We start from the raw sequence: 24,679 nt of genomic DNA, 5'->3' as shown, positions 1-24,679 counted from the left end.
TGTCGCCAACTACAGAGCCTTGCTCGCCAAGTCGATGCCAGATGGTCAAAAGCCGCCGCCAGTCCAGATGCAACCGAAGAGCAATGCCTTGACTCCAAAGTGTTTGGAAAAGAAGACAGAGGAACATGGCCCCAAGAATGCTGCTGTTCTTCCCAAGCCCGTACGCAAGAGGTCCACAGCAGCTTTTGTTTCTTCTCCGAGGCGTTTCAACGAACCCTTCGACAAGGTGGCAGTCATGAAAGCGCTTCAATCACATCGGCCAGGAACCATGAAGCAACCGCTGAGCGCCCCGATTGAACCACCTCCGGAGAGGTGGCATGAGACCCAGAAACTTGAAGATCGCCCCCTAGACTCTGTCAAGGATATCATTTTTCCATCTCTGTCACCGGATTTTGATCTTCGATGGACGCCATTTGGTGGCTGGATGCGTATGAAGCCAGCTTCACTGACTGGTAGCGTTGATGAAGAGTCTGATGTCCTTGTCCCACTGAAGACATCTCCAGAGGATCCAAAACCAAATTTCGATGATGTATTCCTCAAGAGGCTGATGGACGCGTCGTTCCCTCCACTGGCATCTAGCCCACCCAGGAGCCCAGAAAAGACCAAGTTTATGTTCGCAGAAACGAGGTTTGTCCCAAGATCTCCCGTCAAGTATTTCCAACATGACCTGTCAGATGACGAGGATCTTAACGATTTATGCGATGCTTGCGAAGAGGGCAATTTCAAATGGGCGAAATACCTTCTTGAAGAAAAGACCATTCAAGTCAACGGCTCAGGGAGAGATCCGGAGGGGAAGAGCCCACTTCACCTGGCAGTGGAAACAGGTCGACAAGATATTGTAGATCTGCTTCTGGATCATTCCGCTAGGCCGAATATTCTGGACAAAAAGAGGCACACGCCCTTTCTCTATGCCATCGAGCGAGTCATCAATGATGGCATGCCGTTGGACATCGCTCGAAGTCTGGTGAGCCGCGGAGCAAGCTTGAGCGGACTCCTTGGACCGCGACCTCTGGTCGAGGCTATTTCAAGAGGGCACTTGGACTTGGCAAGGTTTCTGCTGGAAGTGGGCGAAGCGCGAGACCTCGAGAACGAGGTCGGAGAACATGTGTTTTCCATAGCCGTGGCGAGCGGTCGAGTAGACCTTATCAAGCTCCTGCTTGAATACGACTACGCACGCTGCCGAGGGGATAGGATGGGTCGTGAGCCATTACTCGTCGCTACCATGAGAGGCCGCCAAGATATTGTTCAGTTGCTGATGCAACACAATGTTAACCAACAAGGTTGCGACCACGACGGCTATTCGCCCATCAACTACGCAGTCAAGAGGATCTTGGAGTCGAACGACGATTTAGGCCTCGCTCGACTGGTTGTTGGGAGTGGCACGCTGCATGCACCCAACGGGTGTCCTCTGATCTTGATGGCCGTTGCTGCCAGTCACTTGGAGCTTGTCAAGCTCCTGATAAAGCATAGTGCTGACTGTGACCAAGAGTGGGATGGCCTCTCGCCCCTCAGTCTGGCAGTCAAGAAGCGCGAGTTGGACCTGGTATCAGCGCTTGTGCATTTAGGGAAAGCAAGGATCGATAAGCTAAACAAGAACAAAACCTCACCTCTGCTCGATGCCGTCAGGAGGGATGATGTCGAGATGGTGTCTAGTCTCCTTGAAACGGAGCACGAACCGATTTGCGACGCCCACTCCAACTGCCCGCAGACACCTTTAAGTGCAGCCTGTTGCAAGGACAATGCAGAAGCCGCCAAACGTCTACTGAACTGGGACGTGTGGGTTGGAGGTTTAAGCGAGGGGCCTCTGCGTAGCAAGCCTCGTGGTGCCGACGAGGGCAAAATGTGGTTCGAATTTGGCGACATGGCCATGGAATCTTACACTCCGCTACACGTCGCGGCTCGTGTCTCTCCTGGAATGACCCGGCTACTCCTAGATGCCGAGGCTGCAGTTACGTCCACGGCTGCTGTCCGCTGTCAGGGCTCAGATATGACAATCCACGGAGTGACGCCCCTTCACTTGGCCATAGGTCCAACCGCAGAGATTCTCATCACTGACGGCAGAGCTAACGTCTTTGCTAAAGACAGTCGTGGCCGAACGCCTCTCTTTTGGGCGGCAGGCTTCCTGGCGTCTGATCGAGGTAGCGAGAACCTCCAAGCGGTCGAAGCAAACCTGGCTCAAGGCGCGCCGGTGAATCTGCGGGATCGTCACGGCATCACGCCGCTTTATCTCGTGGCTGAAGGGATGATTGATGGCACCATCTTTGACCACACCATGCCTGTGGATACTCTCCGATCGTGCATCTCTATAGCTAGGACTCTGCTGGCTGCGGGGGCAAAGACCAACATCTGCGCTGAGGATGGCACCGAAACTATCAAAGACATATTTACAAACGTTCTAGAATGGTCTCTGCCCCGCGTCCCAGAGATCAGATATGAGCTGGGGCAGTTGCAGAAGGATCTTGGTCTGTAGTAGAGTACCGAGAAATGTAGTTTATACATGTTGCTTTACCTCTTCTATCCTTGGAACTTGCAGGGATCGATCAGCACCATAGATACACACCATCTAAGTGATGATCTCCACACTTATCTCGGTGCGTAGAGTGTGACATGTTGTCTCATCATCGGAAAGAAAGGAACGTGTCGGTTCTATTGGGATTAGTGACATATATATGGAACGCCATGGATAGGAGATAAAGGATTTGGAATCTCGTTGCAGAGAATGCCTACTCGCGCACGGCAGAGGCAAACAAAGTTTGACTGTTGCTATCATGGAAGAATTATGAAAGCATTAGAAGATAGGGAAGAGACGAGCCGACAATGATGTCATTCCTATTTTATGGAGGGTCTCAGCCGGTTCTAAGGTTCGATCGTACTAGACGGCATCACTTCCAACAGTGCATTCCAGTTTCCCAGCCCACCTTTCCTCAAGCCTCATTGTAATTTAAGGCACAAAACAAAGCTCGAATCTTTAGCACATGAGAATCTTTGGGTAAGTGCAACGATACGGCGTCTGTTGGAATAGAATTCTTGACGATATTTTGAGCTTCTTAGTCGACACAATGCAAACATCTCAAGGTAGGCTGCCGAAAAACTAACGGAATGACATGGTGGAAGCCATGGACAAATTAACCGGATGTAGTTTTTAATATGCTGGCCTGGGAAGAGACACATCAGTTTTGGTCGAAAATGTGAGGCCTTATGTCGACCAGTCTCTCAGCTGGGCCAGGGCTGAAACCCAAAGGTGTGCGGCTAAGCCGGAACCCGAACCTGTACTCCCCCGGCAAGCCTGTCAATTGTAATCTTCTATTTTCACCCGAACTCTCTATATCGTAGATGATTCTATTTCCTGCGAGTTCGTTGCCAGGTGGAAGAATGACAAGCGTGCCATTGAATAGGCAGTAATGGGGATGGATCGAAAACTGCCCAACTTCAAGGAAGATGCGGGAAGAGTTCTGCAAACACTCTGTGACAACCATAATCCCTCGGAGCTGAGTTTGTGTTTGCCAATGACTTGCCATGTTGGGGGGCAAACGAGGCAACATGCAAGATTCACATGCGTGTAAGCCAACGATCGAGATTCTGTTATGGAATCATTTGACAAAGACGGTTCTCCAAGATGAAAGGGAGGGACGGGAGAAAAACCTCTTGTTGCTCCTCATTGCAGAGAGAGTTAGGGCCGGGCATTGCCGTCTTACGCTTATAACCTTGATATCCCACTTTAAAGAGTTTGCCAGTTCAGCTGATGATTCATCTCACCTCGGGGCTCCGTGACCGATTTCTGGGTGATCAGCTGTCTTGTTGAATCGGCCTCAATGGATACGGAAGGGGCATATTCCGAGTTGAATTGACCGAACATTGACGGAAGATGGGTCATCGAATGTGTTGTCTCGCCGAGAATGCCATCCTCGGGAGAGTAAATTTCCGGCTCTCGGCCACCGGCGCTTCTTAATTTGCGGGTCTACAACTTGGCATCCAACCAGGGCTCGGTCTAGAACCTCCTCCGTGTGACGCTCCGCATATCGGAGGCTCGGATCATCGGTGAGCTACCGGAGAGCTGGGCAGAGGTTGAGGTCATGCATCCGTCAGGGAGAAGCCTCAACTGAGTAGTCAAACTCGAGTTCATGGAAAGCTCACAATGATGAGGATCTCGGTTGTGCATGACAGTTCTTTCGGTATATGTCCCTCTACGCAGTGCTCGCATTACGGATCTCAACACGCAGCGGTTTGCCGCACGAGAAGAAGGGTACGATAGCTGCGAAACAAACACCATGTAAGTCTTCTAATCCATCCCTTCAGGGCGAGCAGATGGACATTCTTGGCATAGAGGGACAACACAACGTCCTCCCACCACCATGGTACGCTAATACAGCCACCTCACCTGCACATTGCATGTATGCTTGTTTAGACAAGCATACTTCACCTTAACTTCATAAACGGCCTCTTCTCTCGCCCAACTGCCGCCTTGGGAATATTAGTACTGCAAACTCAATTCCTCCTTGTAGCCAACCAAGCGGTCATAGACCCTGATCGGGGAAACCATTTAGCCTGATCGCGAACTGTAAGTTGCGGTCAAGTCATGTTCGGCTCCTGCGGCAGTCCACTCTATCTCTAAGAGAGGGTGGTGTGACTCGGTGTCTGAGAGGTCATGAGTTGTCGAGAGATTTGAGTTTGGAGCTGAATACGAGCTGAGGCTAATCAAGCTTCATGATTGTGCTTCGATTCGTGACGGAGTGTGTCCAGCTCAACGACAGAATCAGGTTCTTGAGAAGAACCAACTTGAGTAACGTCATGGAAGCAAACACAATAGTACATAAAGACCCTTTGACATTCTCAATCCAATTATTTCACCCAAGGGTAGTCAGAGACACAAACACCTCTGGACATTCTCTTGTTCTTTCTTTGGGACAATCATCAAACTCATTTCCTTATACTACCATCTCGACAAGCTATCGACGCCTAGTCGGCCGACCAACATGCTTCTCAAACATCTCTTCCTGGGCTTCCTCCTGGGTGCCTTCTCGGTGGCAGCCATCCCTCAGCCAGAGCCCGAGGACGTCGATCTTGAGGCAAGGGACGATGAGGATCTAGTCGCCCGCGGCGGTTACGAGTACTGCCCCTACGGTCAGCACTACGACAAGCACCATCACTGCGTCTGCCCCTGGGGCCAGATCAAGGATGGCAAGTACTGCAATTGTCCCCATGGCCAGATCAAAGAGGGCAAGTACTGCAATTGTCCTGGCAAGCTTGTCAAGAAGGGAGATAAGTGCGTCTGCCCCCACGGACAATACCGAAAGGGCAAGCACTGCAAGTGTCCTCATGGTCTGGTCAAGGATAAGGACCAGTGCAAGTGTCCCGGGGAGCTTGTGAGGAAGGGTAAGGACTGCGTCTGTCCGGACGGTCAGTACAGAAGGGGCAATTACTGCAAGTGTCCTCATGGCCAGATCAAAAATAAAGATGAGTGCAACTGTCCGGTTTACGAGTGGAAGAAGGGAGGCTCTTGTGTCTGCCAGAAGGGATATCGTCGCGGCCATGATGGGAAGTGTAAGAAGGAGTACTACTAAAGGGGCTGGAAGTGATGAGGATTGCTGACGATGGGCTATGAAACTCACTCCTTTTGTCGGTTGCATGGCCCTGATGTAAAAGTTTGGTGTTGATGACACATGTACGTTCCTTGAAGAGATGCTGCTCGTGATGTGGATTTGGTCAAATTGATATATAACTATAATACCTATAGCCGTGGCTATGTTTCATACCAACCTGTACCTAAAAGACGTCACTAACCTATTTCACAATAGGGAACTGAGCTATATGAAGTTTGGCGGCCCCAAACGGAATGAGCTTAAGCTTTGTGACCTCTGACTCTTTAACCTCCACATGCTCTGGAGGTAGAGCGGCAGTACCCAGCGTCTCTGGCCAGTTCAAAGGATAAGCGTCGACCTCGAGACTCGGCAAGAAATTGTGTCTATCGAACAGTGGGTTTGGCAGCTTGGTGTCGTAAGGAATGGTCTTCCCAAGCTTAATTGTCGTGGGGTCTATCGCGTATCGCCAATTGGATGTGGGTTCAAGCACCCAATCGAGACTTCGAGCATCCACCTCGGAAGTTGGCAAGGGCTGTCTGTCTGTCCAATTGAGCGGTCGATGGGATGAAGAGGAGTATTTGATGTCGGCGGCGTAGAGCAGAGGGCCACGATATACACCGACGGTGTTGTTCCTGTATGCAATGGTGGTCGTCATAGGGAGGTAGATAGACAATCTGTGGAAGCCTTTCCGAATCGACATGCGATAAAGTCCATCTTCTGCCGAAATAGGTTGGGGTTTTTGGCCGGCAAATTGGCTCAGCGCCGTGGTTTCGTCTACCCACTGTGGGATTCGCACATAAAAGTCAAAATCGATGGCAGCCAGGATTTCATAGTCCAGTCGATCCGAGAACGGATAGTTAGTCCGACATTTCACTTGGACCAGAGTTAGTGGAGCTGGGTCACTTGTTTTCATAATACGTACCTTGAATCGGCCTGTTCTTGACCTTGGTGTCCACTATCGATGGACCGAGTAACATATGAACAAGGCCATTTTCTCCATACTTGACAAACGACGATGCAACATATTTTGGATATCCCTGCGGATGGTTGACGGTACAGCAAGGCTGACAAGTCAGAATCAGATGAATGGTGTTGACAGTTCCAGTCAAGGCTTACAAAATTCGGCTCCAAACCGAAGCTATTGGCATATGAAACGACATTGAAGAACGGGTTTGCCGTCAAATTTCGGGACCACGGCTGATTGGTCTGGGTGACATATTGATGAGACCACCCTATGTAGATCAGTATACAGCAAATAATTAAGTGTCAAATACGTATTAGGTTGGATGTCCTCTACTCACAATCAGGGCTCATTGCCGCGGGAAGGGCGTTGAAAGCAGCAAGCTCAGCCCTGTCCGCAAACAAGTTTGATCCGTGAAATCGGTATAGGAAGGAGTAGGAAAACATGGACTCGACAGCCATGCAGAGTTCTGACCTGGGAGTTATTAGTTTGATGTACTCTCGGGGGGCGTGCAACTTATTCGTTCCCTCTTTGAGGACTGAGTCCGCCGAGATGCTCATCACCAATAATTGTGCCCGAAAGTGATGTTTGATACTTAAGAGTTAGGTTTATAGCCTTATGTGTTTGATGAACTAGTTTGGAATCATTGGTGAGTCGGTACAGAACGGTTGGATACCTCAATCCTGTAAAAGATCATTAGGACTGTAGGCATAAAAGCACATGTACCGTATTCTAACCTTGGGCAAGATTGACACCGTGAGTAAAGCCGCTCGGACGAAATGTGCCTGTGCCTTTGGTAGGAAAGGTGCCATCCACAAAAAAGGTGGTCCAATCGCGGCCTCCCTTCCGTCCACCTTCAAACATGAGTTCGATCGTTTCGAGTATCAACTCTGAGTTGTTCCTTGGATGTGTTTCGTAGAGCCACATGAGCGAGATTGGCAACTCATGAGTGCGAGAAACACCAAAACCATAAGGATCAAAGTTGTCGTTTTCGCCTTGAAGCAACCCAGTGAAGTTGTTTTTCAACATAGAATGCACTAGGACTGTAAACTTGTGGATTGAGTCGACGATTCGTTCTGTTTGGGAAGCATCTGCCTCTACATATTGCTGAAACCATAAGTAACGTGGAAATATGATGGAAATGGTGCAGGAGCTCACCACAAGGCCGAAGAGGAGAAGGCTTCTAGCCCAGACTCCCCTCGTTTCTCTAGTTTTCTCGGGACCCAACCAGCCGTCCTCGGCTTGATGCTCCAATACATAATCAAGAAATTGTCTCGCTTGTGATTTTAAGCGGTTATCGCCCAAAACCCACGCCATAGGCACAATGTAGTTAAACCAGTACGGGGCGGATTCGTGGAGCTCACTGTACTCAAAGTCCCCTCCGAGCCATGTGGAGCGTTGGACATAGCGATAAAAGTCGAACAAGTGGCCACCAAGACCCTCAGCCGAAAGCTCAATCTGGTCCTTGAGCCATCCAGAGGCCTTGATACTTCCTAGGGGAAGTTGCTCGAATTTAAAAGGTACAAGGCCTATCATCGTCAACAAAGCAGAGACAAGTGGCAGGGCTTATTTTCAACTAACCACGTTTCGTGCTGAACTGCTGAGCGCCGCAGATGTAGATGAAAGACGATATAAGAAAAAAAATAGTACGCAACGGAAACAGAAGCTTCATTTCTTTTTACTCTCGCACTTTTATACGAGTGCTTGGAAGAATAAATAGCTCTGTGAGCAAAAGCTGGAAGATCAGCAAGCGGGACTACACTCGCTCGCTTTAGGAAGTAGGTCTAGTTCGTCTGATAGACAGAAACAATTTGACGGATAGATAGCAGGATTTGCTGGTAAATTCCTTAGTACGAACTCGAAAGCCTTGGTTGCTTTTGATTACCTTGCATTTATTTATGCGTTTCCCCTTGCCATAGTTAATCAATGGACCGAAACTTGCGCCGCCCCCCAGCATCTTCTTGCTGCGGGGTAAACCACGCGCACTCTCATTTGTGCGGCTCATGGACGTTAACAGTTACACCGTATGACCTGTTGATGTCGGACTTTCTCTCGGGGTCTTTGGCATGATCATTTTAGTCAAGGATTAACGATCCCAATTGCCCCAAGCCAGAATGGAGTCACCAGTGGCGTCGGAACGGAGAATAAAATGGCCCGGTTCATATATTCGCATTCGGCATCGGGGTAAGTCCCGGGGCGCTCAATTGAAGGAAGTACTCGCATGACTGTGTATGGTAGTGTGGTAGCCTCCTGAGTTTCGTCATCCTTGTTGGCTGGAGGCTTCTTGCCTTCATCCCCACAGCTTCCATGTCGCCCTCGAATATGAGGTCATCTAGATTCGAGGCAATTCTATGCCGTTTGGCCTAGCTCGGAGCGTCAGTTTAGGAGAATTCTCTCTGGACTGGACGATGAGCGGTGAAGCTATCAAGCCTAGTGTCCTCATAGTGAGCATCAGCTAATTTGTTCTTTGTTATAGTTGAAGCCTGGCCCTTGATGGGTTAACTGAGCCAGAAGATCGTAAGTATCAGCTTGCCTTGCTCCTAAAGTAGAATGAAACTAGGTTGATACGCGTAGACCCTCTTGGTTCTGGATTAGGAATCTCTGTCAAAACCTGCCTGCTCTATTCGAGACCCGTCTCTTGGCAGACATGAGGGTAAATTAACAGTAAGCTTTTGGCGCGCCAGCGTGTTCTCGACCACGCCACCAGTGCCCACCACTCTTCAGCTCCTCGATCCAAACAAATCACCGACCAATATTGGGCTTGAATCTAGTTCCCAGGGGTAAATCGGCGTCTCGGGGCCAATCAGACACCAAACGAGCGGTTCGTGGCGCCTTTGGGTGGTTGAGGGTTGGGTTTATCGATCTCCTGCTTTCGATGCTTCAAGCTATAGAACCTCCTCATCGGATTGTTTTGGCTACCAAGAAACTGTCCAGATCTCTATCAACCTATTCCAGTTCTCAGGCTTTCCTATACATTTACGCCGTCATAATGGTCAACGTGACTGCCTTTCCTGCGGCCGTCGTGGCCTGCTTTGCCTCATTTGGCGCAGCGAGGAACTGCACGCCCGACCTCTACTACTGCGGTAGCTCTCTTCTGGATATCGGTAAGTTCATTTCTTCATTTGCAAAAATCTTTGCCTAGCATCTCGCCAAGGCAACTACAACGACTATATTGAAGACACCCTCGCCGCCACCAAGCAAGGCATCTGCGCCGACCGAAGGCATGTCAAGAATTCTCTGTTCTACTGTGCGCCTGGTACAAATGGAGATATCAAGTACAAGGATTATTGCTCCAAGGGCTACAAGAATATGGGCGTTGATAAGAGTGACAAGGGTTAGAGGGAGCGTTGGGTTTATTCGTCGCATGGAGATGCACGAGGGCGCTAGGCATGTAAATGAAATGATAGGTAAGTGAAAATAGATAAAGATGCTAGAATAGTGCGAAATTAATGCTTTTGCCTCTCTGCCCACCCCTGCATGGTTTTGCCAGTGCTCGAGGAGGCAGAATACCAGACTAAAGCAATGTTAGCTACCTACTCGAGAGCGACCCCTTCATCCTACAAGAAGTTTGGACCTCCCTCTCAAGGGGAGAGCACTATTGATTCTGTTGCCTTCAATGCATCTGTCTTTATCTCTGTCCCCTTGCCTTCGGGTTTTCGTGAGGACACATCTGCAAAAGAGAGCATCACCGAAGACACTTAAGAAAGACGAGAGTTATCCCTCTCCTTCTCCCTCTTCTTCTTTTGCTTCTGAAAGCAGGGATCACAAATGGAATTGTACTCGATCCGATCTGTTAGGATCCCAAACTGGCACCCACCCAGCTTGCCTTTGGCCTGGTCGCAGATCTCGTCTTCAAATTTGGTATTCATCAAAAACCAGCACTTACTGCATGATGTGACGATGGTGAGTTTGCGACACATGGTGGTTTGTCGGTGTGTGGACGCAGTGTTTGCTTTGATGTTGCTTTTGGTCGTCGTTTCGGTCGTCTTATTTCGTTTCTTAGTGAGGTTGATAGTTGCCAGAGGAAAAGCGAAGCTGGAAGAACGGACGCTTGCCAGGCTACTTATAGTTCTTTTACATCTCTGATTATGGGTTGTTATAATGCTATAGTGGGTGATTAAGACAGCTGGGGCTCAATCAGTGACCTCCCATGCGTACTCCAAGGTGATTAGCGATAGGTTATGTGTGTCTCGTTTGCCGATCGTTCCTTTGGCATGGAAGTTAGGTTGAGGGCGGTAAACAAGGAAGCGGTGAGGCTTCGGATCTGTCTTTTTTTGGTCTACTGTGATGGGCTAAATGTGGTAACCGATGCCTCTTGCTGGGAGATACAGTTGGTAGTGAAGGATCAGGAGTGAGCATAGAGTAAGAACGACGACGTCAGATAAGAGTCGCACAGAAACTCCAAGTTGACCAATCGGGGGCCGAAAGACTATAAATAGCACAAGCTATAGTCTATTCAATGCCTCTCTCATATAACCTGAGTGCAAAGCATGGAATGGAAACCAAGAACAGGGTTGGACAGAAGATAAGTCCAGAAACAGTGCACTCGAACACCACCGGCCGGAGTTCAACTATCACCAGTCAAGAACACGAGACATTTTACCCTGGTTATTCTGTAGCCTCATCATGCGTCTTTGCGTATTACAAATGCAGCCTTATTCTTTCCCATGTACTTCACTGATCAGGTCTATGCCCATCGTAATGAAAGGCGTTACTTTTGTAATCTTTGCTTCGTGAATCCCAATCGCCTTGGGAATTTCTAATCCACCAAATAGTGATCATGAGGCATGTTCTCATATTTACGTCACGAACGGATCGTCCCTTTCGCCATCTTTCATCTGGTCGCTCTCTAAACACCATCCTCAGTGCTGAAACGGATGAACGGATGGCCATCTTTTCCATCAGAAACAGTGCATCCTCCTTTGATGCCTAAACTAGACGCTCACGGTCCTGAACACACCCTCTTCCTTCACCGCATTCACAGACAAGGCAACTGATTCGTAGCACATTTGTGCAGCCGGCCTCACCCACAATTCGAAGAGGTTGCCCCCCACGCATCCCGCATCAGAGTCAGCACGGGTACGTGCGACGGTTGAAAATACCGTCAGCAAACCCATTAGCCAATAGCCACTACAGTGAGTTTGCCTGCCAAGTCACGCACCGTGTGTTCGCAGTGGATATTTGGATATCAGCCAACCGGGACGAACGTATGGATTCCGAACAGCCTTGGCTATGGTGGCGCTGAGTCAGTGTGCTGGCCATCTGCAGACAGCCGGAGAGAACAACTCACCAGAAGAGTGCAAATGGTGTAGTCAGGCAGGTCAACGTAGGAAAAGACGGCGCAAGTTCACTTCAAGTGGAGCTTTTCAAGTGTTGATATGGTCTGAGACACATCACAGAATGCAGAGGAGCATTCAGAGCCTATGGTATGTCTAGGCAAAGCCCTCAGTTGTGATGGCGGTTCAGCGTTCCGCCGACGCGCATAAATCCCTCAACCCGCTACTCCAGCCTAGGCTGCCCGTTCGGCTTAACGCCTGGCTCGTTGTCAAGGTAGTCGGCTAATTTGATAAATTGAATCAACTAGTCTGATCGCCTCTGTCTAAGTGAGGATAATATCGCTTCACTCTATAATGCTTGGTCGTTGTGGGAGTTAGTAGACGCCAAGTGATCAATTTGATCGGACGCTATACGAGCTCATTCCTGGCAGTCTCTGGTTCGGCCTTGCCGCTTGCCTTGTAGGCAGCAGCATCGATATGCCGTTGGCTCTTGTAGCAGGGCGAACCATGATAACCGAGCCACGTTGTTAGTGCCCAACGGAAGGCAGTTGCACTTGTCTAACGACATTTATACAAGCACTCTCTTCGCCACTTGCCTTCAACTTTCTAGTTTCCGTCTCATTGGTAGCAGTGAGCTACTCCTACTTTACCAGGGTAATCTTTTTCAATGCCCTATTGTCGCCTCAAGGTTGCAGACATGTCTTCAAATGACACTAATCAATACCCTTCCGGTCATGGCTATCAGCAGCCAGATCCAGGCTCGTCTTGGACTGGTGGTAACGCTGAATATGACGGGGCCCCTAACGACAACGATGATGTCGGCCCAGACACTGCTACCGAGGGATGGGCAAACGCGGCTGGCTTGAATCATCGCTTATGGCCTGAGGACAAGTCCTTCCTCTATGTATGCTTCCTGAACGGTCATTCATCCGACAAGGACAAGGTTAAGTCTCTCATCGAGGAGCACTACAACACTCTTCGTATGCGGATCAGATTCGTCTTCCTCGAGGATGACGACCCCAGAGCCTCCGACATCCGCGTTTCATTCATCTCTCACGGTGTCTCGAGCTCGTGTATTGGCACTGACGCTGAGCGGCACCCACATGAATCGACCATGACGTTGAACATGCATCACAAAGGCCAGCGAAGCGCGGAGGATCGACTAAAGCACAGACAGTCTGATGTCTTGCATGAGTTTGGCCACGCTCTAGGCATGGAACATGAGCACGCTCATCCTGACTGCCCGATCAAGTGGAACTACAGAATAGTTCAGGGCAGGAGGGGATGGGATGCTCAAAAAGTCACACACAACTATCGCAAGCTGGACAAGGCTTCCATGACAATACGCAATGCTTATGATCCCAAGTCCATCATGCATTACCCAGTGGAACGAGGAGACGCCCAAGGTGGGACGGTGATCCCTATGAATACTGAGCTTTCCGATGGAGACAAGGAGTTCTTGATTTGGATCTATCCCATGCCCGAGCCCCGCAGCCCAAGCTTGAGGCAGAGCAGGAAGCCATCATACAGCAAGAAAAGCTCAAGGAAATACTACAGGGGACGCCGAGGCGACGAGCAAAGACAGGAGGTGATGTACCGACAAGAGGATCCGTGCATTACGGAGAGCGGAGGTGTCGACCCCAGGCTCTACGAGGATGCATATTACCAACCATACGGGTACAGCGCTGTTGATGCTGGAGACTATACCCATGGCGACGCCGGTACGGGGGCCAGTGATGATCAGCCCATGGCGGCTGCTGGATATGATTATCAGTTGTACGATGGCGAGGCTGGTCCTAGCCAGTGGCAGGGGCCATACGCGCAGTGAGCGTTCGGGAACATGGCGCTTGGGAGTACTATTTTGTAAGGAGAGGATGTCCTTCTCCTAAACACCGATAGAGTGTTGGGCTTTAAGCTAGGTGACTTTTACTCAAATCCGGTGGTTTTACTGCCGTAGATATGGCCATGTAGGAGTTTTCTGTCTCTCAAGTCGAGATTTATTTAATAATCAAACACAAGAGATTATGCTGTACTAAAACGTGTATGCGTGTCAGTCATGAAATAATAGTACAAATCATGTTCTTTCAAAATCCTATACCAATAGTCCACAGATGACGCTTTACTCATTTCCCCATGGCGCGGTCCCAACTCCCTTCTCCAGATCAACTGCAAACTGCTCAAAAGAACTCTTGTTGGGCTTGCACTTAGTGCCCAGCTCAGGCAGGATACCGTCTTGGAAGTATGCTCGAATCGCCCTGTTGGTGCAGTCGGACGGCTGCTTCATTACACCGTGCTGGGTCTGTTAGCTTTCCCCCAACTCAAGATAGGATGGGATGACTTACACCAAAGCCCTCATGGGTTAGCATTCTACTTCCTTTGAACCTCGATGCAGCATTCCAGGCACCAGTGAGAGGTGTGATTGGGTCCCATTGGCCGTTGGCAAACAGAAGTGGAAAGCTGGTGTTCAATCCTTGCCACTCTCCCTCGTATCTCTCAGCAGCAAACACGGGCCATCGAGCACACATCCATGTCTTTGGGCCAAGAATCTCGCCGAATGAGCTCTGCGCATTCTGGCCCTCGACAATGTTGTACATATCCTCCGGCGAGTCAGCCCTGAAGGTGGAATCCGAGCACCCAATTGCGTGAAAGTTGGGGCTTAGGGAAATGTTCCATGGCTCTTCTTGCTCCTCGGGTGTCTCTGGCTTCACAGGGTCGGTCCACATGCTGAAGTTGCGGTTCAGAAGAGGAACGAGAACCTGAAACATGCCAGTGAAGGACGCTGGCTCGTAGAGTGCCGAGTGGATCTGGGCTTTGCTGGCGAGTAGCACGCTGACGTTGCCAGGTGTGAGATAAGGGATGGGAAAGTCCTTTGATACCAAGACTGGGTCCTTGGCGAGTTCTTCCCAGACCTCGACTGTAGCATCCATGAGGCCTTGGGCGGTGGTGTCTGGGCCTGTGAAGTTGGCGAGAGGGCAATAATCAACACCGGCATCGACGCATTCTTCAAAGAAGCGCAGAATTGTCGATTCCACTCCTGAAAGGGCGCTGAGCCAGGTACCAGAATAGTACTCGTCGGGAATAACCACAGCATCAAGAAGCATACGGCCAACACGATCAGGGAACATGGCGGCAAAGGTCTGTCCCAAAATGGTACTGTAAGAACGTCCCCAGAACCTAAGAAGGCCATCTTCCTTGAGAGCATCAACAATCGCCAGCATGTCCCTGGCGACGAAGGCTGTTCCGTAGAAGGTGGCATTCTCCTTGTTGGGTTCGACACAGATCTTGGCATACTCTGCACTGAGCTCCCACACCTGATACTTGAGAAGGTCGTACAGTGGCGATGGTGGTACATCGGAGTAGGGGTGAGGGTACTTGTTGTCGCGGCGGGATAACTTCGTTGATTCAGGAGTGCCAGGGGCAGCGCTTCCAGTATCACAAATGAAGGGCAGGGTTCGGCCTGTGCCTCTGCAGAGTTGTCAGTTTTGGCTACTCAATCATGTTACAGAGTAATTCTTACCGTGCATCGAAGCCAATTACATTGAAGTGACCACCGAGAGTCCTGGTCGATTGTTAGCGGTCAGGTATGCCATATCCGAGCGTGACTTACTTGACGTAGAGCGAGCCTTTTTGTGTGACCTCTTCAACACCACTACTCCCAGGGCCTCCAGGGTTGAAGATGACACTGCCCTTGACGAGCTTCTCTGTTGCATTAACCTTGACAAGCTGCAACTGTAGCTTCTTGTCCGACTTGGGGTTGGTGTAGTCGAGAGGAACTTCAAGTGTAGCGCAGTCGACTGGGACCGTGGTAGCGTTTTTGACTGTCTCTGGCAAAGGTAGATCACATGGCTTCCAGTCTAGGCCTTCAACGTCTCTTGTTGAGAGATGAGCACTGGGCATGGCCCCAACGACGGGGTAGGAGAAGAGGAAGAAAAGAGGGTTGAAGCGCCGCATGATGAAGGCAAGCCGTTGATGATATGATTTTGTAGATGGATATCAGAGAGAGTTAACCATAGAGCATGCGTATTCTCGAGTATATATATTCATTTCACTTCACAAGCTGAGACCATGTGCTACAGACCAGGCACAGCCATGCAATCATCATGCAGGATGCCAATTCGCTAGAGCGCCTGGATTCGTCAACCTCGGTAATTGATCAACTAGTCTCGTTGAATAATCCGATCGCATTGATCTCGAAGGATAATTCTACGAGGCACTGACAAGGCAGTGAATCTGGGGATATCATGGTGGAGGCTGAGCGGCGCTGCGTTTGTGCTGTTTTGGGCAATCCAGGCGAAGATCTGGAGAATGGAATGACATCAGAATATCTGGCAATCTCGGCCAGCCAATCAGGTAAGGATTCACTGTTCCCAGCAATATCTTGGCATCCAGGTTCCCTGATTCAGCTGCCATGATGTGCGCGGCAGTGAAAACAAGGCTGAGAACAAGGGGCGCTATACCGTGTTTGAGCAGGATGCGCCGCTCGCCCAAGAGGTTTTGCACCTAGAGTTGGAAAGTGGTAACCTTTGCATGTGATACCGTACTAGCATTACCTCACCAAGCTAGCCAGAGCCCAAGATAGTGCTCTAGCAGTGGGGTGAAAACGTGGGTGTCTTGACACGTTGAAGAGGATTTAAAGATCTTAATTTTACCTCCTGTCCTTATCTACGTTTTTCTTCCTCGTAATAATCTTAATTAATGCCAGTCTGTGTCCTTTCCAAGCTGCAAGGGCTTTGTTAATATTGTCATATAGGTATGACGGTGTCAGTCAGACACTCACAGTAACTATCTCTAACATATCAACATCAAACAACGTTAATGGCACAACCTTTTACTTTATGAAGAGACCTGAACGAGACCGAGACGATAAATATCATTATTTGACCTTAGACAAAACAGTGACCTAGCCAAGAAGCATGTTGGCCTACCTGCTTTTATGAAAGTGCCTTAGGTCCCAGGTAGCGCCTCTGGGTGTAACAGGCAGCATGCCTGTTTCTGTCATTTTTGACGGCGGAAGGTTTGACGAATGTTGGACTGGGATTTTGTAGATAGTCATGGCTTGTCAATGATGTACAGAGACCAAGATTCATTGGGTTTCATCAAAAGAGTCATGACATTGTCTTTCAGATCAACCCTTTCGCCAAATCGCCTCGACACGTATGCCTATTGTTTTATTCATAGAGAAGAGTATTGGGAAAGATGACACATACTGCTTGGTAATAATGGCCATGGTATTAATATGAAACTAATCAGAGTGGAGTTGGGAACTTGATGAAGGGATCGACGTAGATTACTCGTCACCCCAGCTCAGCTTCAATCTGTCGCCGCTGGCCTGATAAGCCCGCAGCTTTTCCAGAGCAGCAGCCGTATCATCCGTTTGTATCAGTATACTTGCGTTCTGACTCGAAAGGAATCCTTCGTCAACTGCATTCCTGACCCAAGCAACAAGATGGTTCCAGTAGCCGTTGATGTTCAACAGGAGAACACCAACATGGTGGATTCCAAGCTGGTTCCATGTCGTCATCTCCATCATCTCTTCCATAGTGCCAAAGCCACCAGGTAAAGCAATAAATCCCGACCCCGGGCCTCCCTCAAAGACTTGTTTCGCCATCAACTGCTTGCGGCTGTGCATGTCGGGAACGACGGTGACACGCCCAAACTCGGCCCCGTTATTTTGAACGGTTCGCTCAGCTTTCTTTGATCCCGAGTCTGACTCCTTATCCTGATAACCTTCTTCGACTCGGATCAGAGCTTTGGGGATGATGCCGTGGACGGCTTCTGGGCCAGAGAGGGACACAAGCGTTTTGGCAAGTTCGCCCATCAGCCCGACCGTGCCTCCGCCGTACACAAGATGGACATTATTCTTGTGGAATTCGCGCGCCAAAGAGCGTGCGGCCTCGAGGTGGATTTCGTTGTAGCCAGCTGCGGCGCCGCAACTGTATCATTCAGCGACTTTACTGCAGTGAAAGGGGAGAGGCAACTTACAAGACGCAGACTACGGTCGGCTTATCCTGTGGTACAGTCTCGGCCATGTTCGTATTATTGTAATGGTATGCTTCAGCTGCAAAGATACAAGCAGTGTGGTCATGAAATGATATTTAATGAGAAGAATTCTTTCACCGTAACACGACGTTGCAGTTTTAAGTGGGGCCGCATAAGCACTATTCGAATGGTGACTCATCCTAGACCAAGAAATCAACGCAATGGCTGTGCAAGTAATGCGACGTTAGTGATAGCCACCACTGTGAAAACAGAAGAAAAGATGACATTCGCCTTGTATATCTGGCGCCAGAATGGGCACTTCACTCGAAAGAATTCCTGCTAAAATGTCCATCTATCTGATGAAGGGGCAAATCGACGAGCTGCTCCAGTGATAGATATTCAAGCATCTCCTAAACGAGGTATAATTATTAGAGCGAACTAGTCACAAGAGCCAGAACTCACTTCAGTGTGGCGTATATCCGTATATCCGTACAGCCGATTACACTCTCCAAAAACATTGGGATCACCTGCACATGGCTGGCTCTTGTCTGAGTATGAGGTCTACACTCGACAAGTGATTGGCGGTGCGGGCAGGAATTCGGATCGTTTGTTGGTCCGACTGACTTGAGTACAGTCGGGGAAGGCTGAATTGACTATCTTGATCGCCAACTGAATCCAGTGTAGCTATTTAAGAAGCTCTTGAGGTTTCGAGAAACCTTTCTCACTCTGGTCGTCCCACACACAACGCTTTGGCAAGAAAAATCCATCATGCTGACTGGAAAAGCCGATCTAAGGTGCCAAAAGTAGCCAATAGGGGGTACTTAGCTCTCACCATATCGACAGCGTCTCCGCGAGATGCCGTGCGCTTAGAGAGGACGTTCTGCAGGTCAAATCTTGACCTTGACGTAGTCGCTCAGAGCCGCTGGCGAACCCTCGAAAAATGCTTCAATATTCGATGTCTTTAGTACAGGTGACACTATTATTAGATGTACTTTGCTGACTATCTTGACGCTCGATACTTGAGGGAACTGTCAGCCAGGCCTTTTGGAGGTGCAGCGTAGCACAACTGTGTCAGCGTATGACGCATTCAGACTCGATTCTAACGGGCGAGTGGGAGTAACATGGTGTCACTTGAGAAGGGCCGAGAACTGACGCTTTCTTATCGTTCTAGAGCTGTATAGAAAAGGATTCAATTAAATAAAATGGTGGCGGGATGTGAGTACATCATCAGATCCGGGGGTACTTGCAAAGGCCCTATTGCCAAAAAGGGAAGCCAGCCAATAAATGTCCCCACCCCTTACAAGACGCTAAAACCAAAACTGCGGGGATAGAGCGTCATAACCCATGGTCCGTAGCGAGTCTGGACGCATCACGAACAACGAGGGTCTAAGGTCAGATAGGAGCGGGAAGAAGAAAATTTGAATGGCCCCGCACAGCAAATAGGTAATGCTAATTTGGCCATGTTATATCCCGCGCCGTTTATTAGCTGGGAGGGAGGTGAGTCTGGTTCTGGGTTGCCTTTTCAAGGTAGAGCGATTTTCCATGACTAGGTACGACTTTACCACATCGACGCCGAAACACAGCTTTCTGTCCTGTTGAGTGGACGCTCGTGTTGTTATCCATAGGTAGGTACGGCATGGCCCGAATTGCCCGGAATTCCATCAGCCGTGGTCGGGCTGTTGAGAGGACAAATGGCATGGTGCCATGATGCTTGGACTGGAGTATAAATCCCCATCCATCTCTTGTCTGAGTGAGAGCTTTGGACCACAGAGTTCGCCGACAGCATCGACATTCCTATCCCAAATTTCTCCTGACTCACATCACAACTCATTTACCCATCCCGCCTTCAAATACCGTCCGTTAGTTGATCAAATGGTTGATCCAATCCAGACAATGGCTTCTTCCGTTGTCAACACCCTCACTGGTGCTGCCAAAACCCATATCGTCCCTGCAGGTCGCGGCTTTGCCTTCGCCGTCAAGGCTGGGTGCCGGCTTCGCATTATCGACCTCCACGGAGAGCAGGTCGTTGATATGATGGCCTGGCGTGCCACTTACTCGTCCGACACCTCATGTGAGCATTTCTCTACATCTTATACAAGATGGTTCTTGGGCAGCCAAGCACCTCCTGCTGTCGACCAGTTCCTCTACTCGAACCATGCCAGAAAGATGTTCAAGGTTGTTGAGGACAGGGTCAAAGTCCACGCTATGCAATACATGGCTTGCAATCCAGGACTTTACGCAGTTATCGGCAAGCCTGAGCACAGAAGTTGCGCTGGAAACTTTGCCGAGGCTATGACAACCTACCTGCACGAGAACGTGGATCCGCAGGTAAAATTTGAGTGGTACCAGGTTCACGATCCTTTCAACACGTTTCGAAACACCCCCTACTACATCATGAAGGGCTGGATGGACTCGAGCAAGGCAGGAGGCTTTATCGAATTTGAAGCACTCATGGACTCGGTTATCGCAGTCAGCTGTTGTTCGTATGAGGAGGGTGGTTTCAATGGGGGGATATCTACTGATGTTGCCGTTAGCTGGCAAGAGTCGGCATAAGAGGGGTTGCTGACTTTGCACCTTTTTTTTGGCATGAGGCCCTGATATATTCGCTCGACTTGGCCAGCTCCCAGGAAGCACTCCTAGTGGATGAAATACAACTGTGCTTTGTCATTCGCAGTCTTGGGCAACACTTTCCTCAGGTTCCAATTTACCGGTAGCACCTGGGTGGGGCAGTGTGGATGACATTGATTTAAGCGCATCAAGTCCTTGTACAACTTGGAGACATTCATCGTAATCACTGTATCACTTATGTGGTAAAGATGTAAGGATCGCATCTTCATGTGATAGTATCACGGCTTAGAGTGAATCAGCATCACGTGTTGACCGTATTTATTAGACGCCAGGCTTTTCCAGCCCTCCATCAATCGTCCCCTTCTTCGCCCCCCTACTTTTACCTCCCTCATCCTCCACCCCTGACCATCACCGCCGCCTTTCTCGAAGACCTGCACCGCTGTAATTGTTTGCAGTTTGTATGAAGACCCTTGGAAAAAATACCTGCCGCTAGCTCTCGCCGCAAGCGTTAAGCAAATGGGAGGCAATTCCAAGCCTTGCCATCTCTGTCGAAGTCGTAGACTCACCTGCGATTCTTCTCAACCTCAATGCAAAAGATGCACCTTTTCTGATATTCAGTGTCCTGGCTACGGTAGGCTATACAAATGGACAAATGCTGTGGCCAGCAGAGGCAAGTCGGCCGGCAAAAGCCTAGCTGCAAGGTACGCGGATGCCCAAGGGGAGAAGGTGTGTCGAATCCGAGATGAGATATCTTTAGCAGCAGCGTAGAGGACGACATCTATTAGCAAAATGTTTATAGGTGATGAAGTACAGTCGATAAGTTGCTTCCAGTTATCGTCTTCGTCCCCTTTCGGGCTTGGTGATCCATCTTTTCGGCATGTCGATTCTATGGCACGCTACTACTTGGACCACTGTACGTTTCATTAAACCCAGCCTGGTGAAACTCAACACTGATTTCATACAGTTACCCATCGACTTTGTCAGGACCTTGTCGCCGTCGACCTGCCAGACCGTAATCCCTTTCGCCATCGATCATAGCGGCCGCATCTGCATACATGTCAAATCTACTGAAAGCGCCTGTATACGATGAAAATGATCATATTTAGACTTCAGCAGACCGGAACCACTCTGTGGAAGCGTCACATCGAGCATTGATGCATTCGTTCCAGGCCAGACAGAGAAGCCTGAGGCTTTTACACATGACCATCCAGAACCTTCAGTCTTGTGAGAGAATTGTCCTCCTCGCGACAATTTTGCTTCTCATCAATATTGAGCTTATCGGGTCTGGGAGGCACAACTGGAAGCCTCATCTGGAGGGTGCCATCCAGTTGTTCTTGCATACTCCCCCTGTCGGGCGAGATGAAGAGACGTGAGAAAAGTGTGTCATATCGGATCTAATAATGTTAGTAATCGATTCGCCGTTTATTTGCATAGTGCTGATTATATATGGTCAGTTATTCTGCGTTTGCACAGTCTTTGGTGAAAGATCCCCTGTCCAGCCTCCTAGCAACGCTTGCCCAGAGCAATCAATTCTCTTGCAAAACGCCTCCATGAACAGCTACATGTGCTGCCCTGCTGAGATATGTCCGTTACTAGCGACAGCTGCACATCTCTCCAATGAGGCTGCTGACGACAAATTCGCTGGCGATGTGATGAAAGCAGGGCTTGATCTTTTCAATACTGCCCTGTCATTTGACATTAACGCCTGGGCAGCCAACACCTCTTGCGTACCGATTGAACGACAAGCTATGAATATCCAGTGCCGGAAAAATGCAGGGGCTGCTCACCAGCTTTCGGTTTGCTTGTACATCCTCCGTGCCATCCCATCCATCCATACCATGATACCATGCGATCTCCGGGATTGTATTGGAAGAGATTTGATTTTCTACTTGAGCTCTATTCCTGACCAAGATCCTAATTTGCATTCGACGTTATGGCCGGTTTTCGTGGCTGGCGCTGAGGCTGTGACCTTGGATCAACAGACCTGGGTTTGGGATATGTTCCGGAGAATAGGGTTGGTATTCCCGTGGGGCTCTCTAGGCACGGCTGTGAATACACTGCGGCTGATATGGAGGTCGAGCGATCAAAGCGAGCTATTTGTGTATTGGCTGGATATTGTGAAGAGGGAGAAAATGAATCTCCTTCTAGTCTGGTAATTGTTGCTCTAGCTCACTCTGATGGCTCTTTCATTCCTCTCTTTCCTACCATGATGCTTGCTGCACTCTAAGCTTCATCTTAAACAAGGTGTTCTATATTGTACTCCAAAGTTGGGATGCCAAATTTCCTATAATGACCCGACAAGTAAGGTCTATCTACAGTTGTTGCAATAATTCTCCCTCCTTCATGATGCTCTCGGCCTCCCCCACAAAAAGGTCGAACAATTTTTTGATGTGTTCTTCACTCGCAGAGGCACCGCTGGTGCAGACTCGAATAGCAAATCTGCTATTAAAGGTTGTTCCAGTCAGGAAGAACTGGCCTCCACTGTTGACCCTTTCACAGAGCGCCTCTGTGCGGCTGTTGTTAAGTTGTTCATTGCCGCCAGCGCATAGGCGTAGTGTTAACAGGCCAAAGTGAGAAGGGGTCATGATAGAAAAAAGATCCGGTCGAGAACGTAGTTTTGCCTCGAGTGACTTGCCCAGGAGGATCCCCTGTCGTACATGGGCCTGCAAGCCTCGGACGCCATAAGCACGCCTGACAAACCAAAGCTTGAGGGACCTAAAACGACGAGCTAGGGGGATCTGCCAATCTCGATAATCAACAGTTCGATCATCATCCGATAGCTGATCATGCAAGTATGGCGGCTTGACGCTGAGGGACGACTTGATGAGGTGTGAACGGTTGCGCACCCAGAGAGCGGAGCAGTCAAACGTTGTCAGAAGCCACTTTTGGGGGTTAAAGTTGAACGAGTGGAAGTTTTCGAAAGGGGCTGCGATAGCCTTATACTCGTCGAGTACGAGAGCAGAGCCAGCATACGCCGCATCAACGTGAACCCATATCTCATTGGGGGTGTTCATGCGAGGTGTGAGAACGTTGACAACGCCAGGAAAGCCATCGACAGCGCAGACTTCGATGGTACCCAGAGTAGCAGTGATGAAGAAGGGTTCTAGACCACGGGACGCAAGGCCATCGAGGACATGGGCCAGATCACTGGCCTGCATAGCAAATCCCTTTTCCTCGTCGACTGGAACGGCGATGAACCGAACACCAAGGATCTGAGCGGCCTTTTTGGTATTAGAATGAGTTCCAGCGCTACCAAGGACGACCAAGCGGCTTCGTAGGCGCCAAAGTTCATCTTCTTTGGCATCAGGGTCATCAGGGTCATCATCGGACAAGTGAGCCGTCTTGGCGGCAAGAAACTTGTCCCGCGCACCGACCATGACTGTCAGGATAGCCTCGCTCGCTGAACCGTGAATCACACCTCCTCCATTCGTCGGGCCCTTTGAAAGGAAGCACTCAGGGAGCCCAATCAATTTTGCCAGCCAATCCATGACGATGACTTCGAGCTCTGTCACAGCAGGGCTACAGACCCAGTTGAAGTGGGGTAGCTACTTGTGCAGCAGAAAAAGGCCATGAAACCGGGACTGGACCAGTGTGTAATGCCTGGCATAATCTTGGACTGTATGTCGGCTGTGATGTCGTACCAAGGCTCTGGGTCAAGAGGCGCCGAGGTCGGGAGCAAAGGGGCAAGGTAGTTTGGTTCAACCGCTGAGACCACAGGACGAGACGGAACTGATTCATGATAGTCGGCGACTTGAAGACGTAATGTTAGAGTTGCAAGTTGATTGGATCTCTGGGACTCACTTTGGTCGATGGCCTCCTTGGCCCGCGTGCGAAACTCATCAGTGTTCATGGTGATTGTATTGCTGACTTGGGATGGAAGAATAGGGCCTTGTTCCTTGTACTAGACTACAAGTACTCTTCTGTGATTGCAGTCAGATAGGGCCTGTTTGGTCTTGTCTGGAAGAAGCTCGCATTTGAACATCTGCAACATTTCTGGATGAATAAACATCGTTTGTGGGCTTCTTGAGTCAGCCCGATTCGAGCTTCCTCCACGCACATGTTTGTCCGACACCCAGCCAAGTTAGCATTGGTAGATCTCGTCGCGTCCCCGTATTTGCCCCATGTTCTTCAGGATCTTCGAGTTGGGACTGTCTTGGGCGCGTAACAGGGTCTTGCAGCTGCAAGAGACCCTTTCCGCATGTCGGGCGCGTCATAACTCACAAAAGTACTTGCCAAGGTGCGGCTCCCAACAAGACATTTTGCCTGTGCGCCAGGAAATAGGGGAACTAGGGTCCACAGACCCAAGAGTGAGGGGC

At 49.6% G+C, this 24,679-nt stretch overlaps 7 protein-coding genes and 1 pseudogene across 8 annotated transcripts, besides 1 other annotated feature; 4 read left to right on the top strand and 4 right to left on the bottom strand.

Moving 5' to 3' along the window:
• Window positions 1-4,859: 4,859 nt before the first annotated feature.
• NCS54_01379900 (Hypothetical protein) lies at window positions 4,860-5,561 on the top strand (the record flags this gene model as incomplete). The annotated part of the gene is made up of 1 exon (XM_053158971.1): window positions 4,860-5,561. The coding sequence occupies exon 1, from the start codon at window positions 4,974-4,976 to the stop codon at window positions 5,559-5,561; it is 588 nt and encodes a 195-aa protein (XP_053014946.1). The 5' UTR covers window positions 4,860-4,973.
• A 220-nt stretch (window positions 5,562-5,781) lies between these two features.
• On the bottom strand, window positions 5,782-7,013 carry NCS54_01379800 (annotated as a pseudogene). Its single transcript has 4 exons — window positions 6,881-7,013; window positions 6,696-6,811; window positions 6,502-6,643; window positions 5,782-6,452 (listed from the first exon to the last, which is right to left on the bottom strand).
• Window positions 5,782-7,013: a sequence feature.
• Window positions 7,014-9,529: 2,516 nt separating this feature from the next.
• NCS54_01379700 (Hypothetical protein) lies at window positions 9,530-9,879 on the top strand (the record flags this gene model as incomplete). The annotated part of the gene is made up of 2 exons (XM_053158970.1): window positions 9,530-9,644; window positions 9,695-9,879. The coding sequence occupies 2 exons, from the start codon at window positions 9,530-9,532 to the stop codon at window positions 9,877-9,879; spliced, it is 300 nt and encodes a 99-aa protein (XP_053014945.1).
• Window positions 9,880-12,513: 2,634 nt separating this feature from the next.
• On the top strand, window positions 12,514-13,644 carry NCS54_01379600 (Peptidase M12A domain-containing protein; the record flags this gene model as incomplete). The annotated part of the gene is made up of 1 exon (XM_053158969.1): window positions 12,514-13,644. The coding sequence occupies one exon, from the start codon at window positions 12,514-12,516 to the stop codon at window positions 13,642-13,644; it is 1,131 nt and encodes a 376-aa protein (XP_053014944.1).
• Window positions 13,645-13,935: 291 nt separating this feature from the next.
• Window positions 13,936-15,767, bottom strand: NCS54_01379500 (Hypothetical protein; the record flags this gene model as incomplete). Its single annotated transcript, XM_053158968.1, has 4 exons — window positions 13,936-14,109; window positions 14,159-15,281; window positions 15,334-15,375; window positions 15,424-15,767. 4 exons carry the CDS (start codon window positions 15,765-15,767, stop codon window positions 13,936-13,938), a joined length of 1,683 nt encoding a protein of 560 aa, XP_053014943.1.
• Window positions 15,768-17,103: 1,336 nt separating this feature from the next.
• NCS54_01379400 (Hypothetical protein) lies at window positions 17,104-17,845 on the bottom strand (the record flags this gene model as incomplete). Its single annotated transcript, XM_053158967.1, has 2 exons — window positions 17,104-17,749; window positions 17,799-17,845. 2 exons carry the CDS (start codon window positions 17,843-17,845, stop codon window positions 17,104-17,106), a joined length of 693 nt encoding a protein of 230 aa, XP_053014942.1.
• Window positions 17,846-19,688: 1,843 nt separating this feature from the next.
• Window positions 19,689-20,348, top strand: NCS54_01379300 (DUF1989 domain-containing protein; the record flags this gene model as incomplete). Its single annotated transcript, XM_053158966.1, has 1 exon — window positions 19,689-20,348. The coding sequence occupies one exon, from the start codon at window positions 19,689-19,691 to the stop codon at window positions 20,346-20,348; it is 660 nt and encodes a 219-aa protein (XP_053014941.1).
• Window positions 20,349-22,675: 2,327 nt separating this feature from the next.
• Window positions 22,676-24,213, bottom strand: NCS54_01379200 (Hypothetical protein; the record flags this gene model as incomplete). The annotated part of the gene is made up of 3 exons (XM_053158965.1): window positions 22,676-23,868; window positions 23,913-24,113; window positions 24,165-24,213. 3 exons carry the CDS (start codon window positions 24,211-24,213, stop codon window positions 22,676-22,678), a joined length of 1,443 nt encoding a protein of 480 aa, XP_053014940.1.
• Window positions 24,214-24,679: the final 466 nt, after the last annotated feature.

Source organism: Fusarium falciforme, chromosome 12, assembly GCF_026873545.1.
Source record: "Fusarium falciforme chromosome 12, complete sequence".
Classification (NCBI taxonomy): domain Eukaryota; kingdom Fungi; phylum Ascomycota; class Sordariomycetes; order Hypocreales; family Nectriaceae; genus Fusarium; species Fusarium falciforme.
This window is presented reverse-complemented; position numbering and strand designations above follow the sequence as displayed.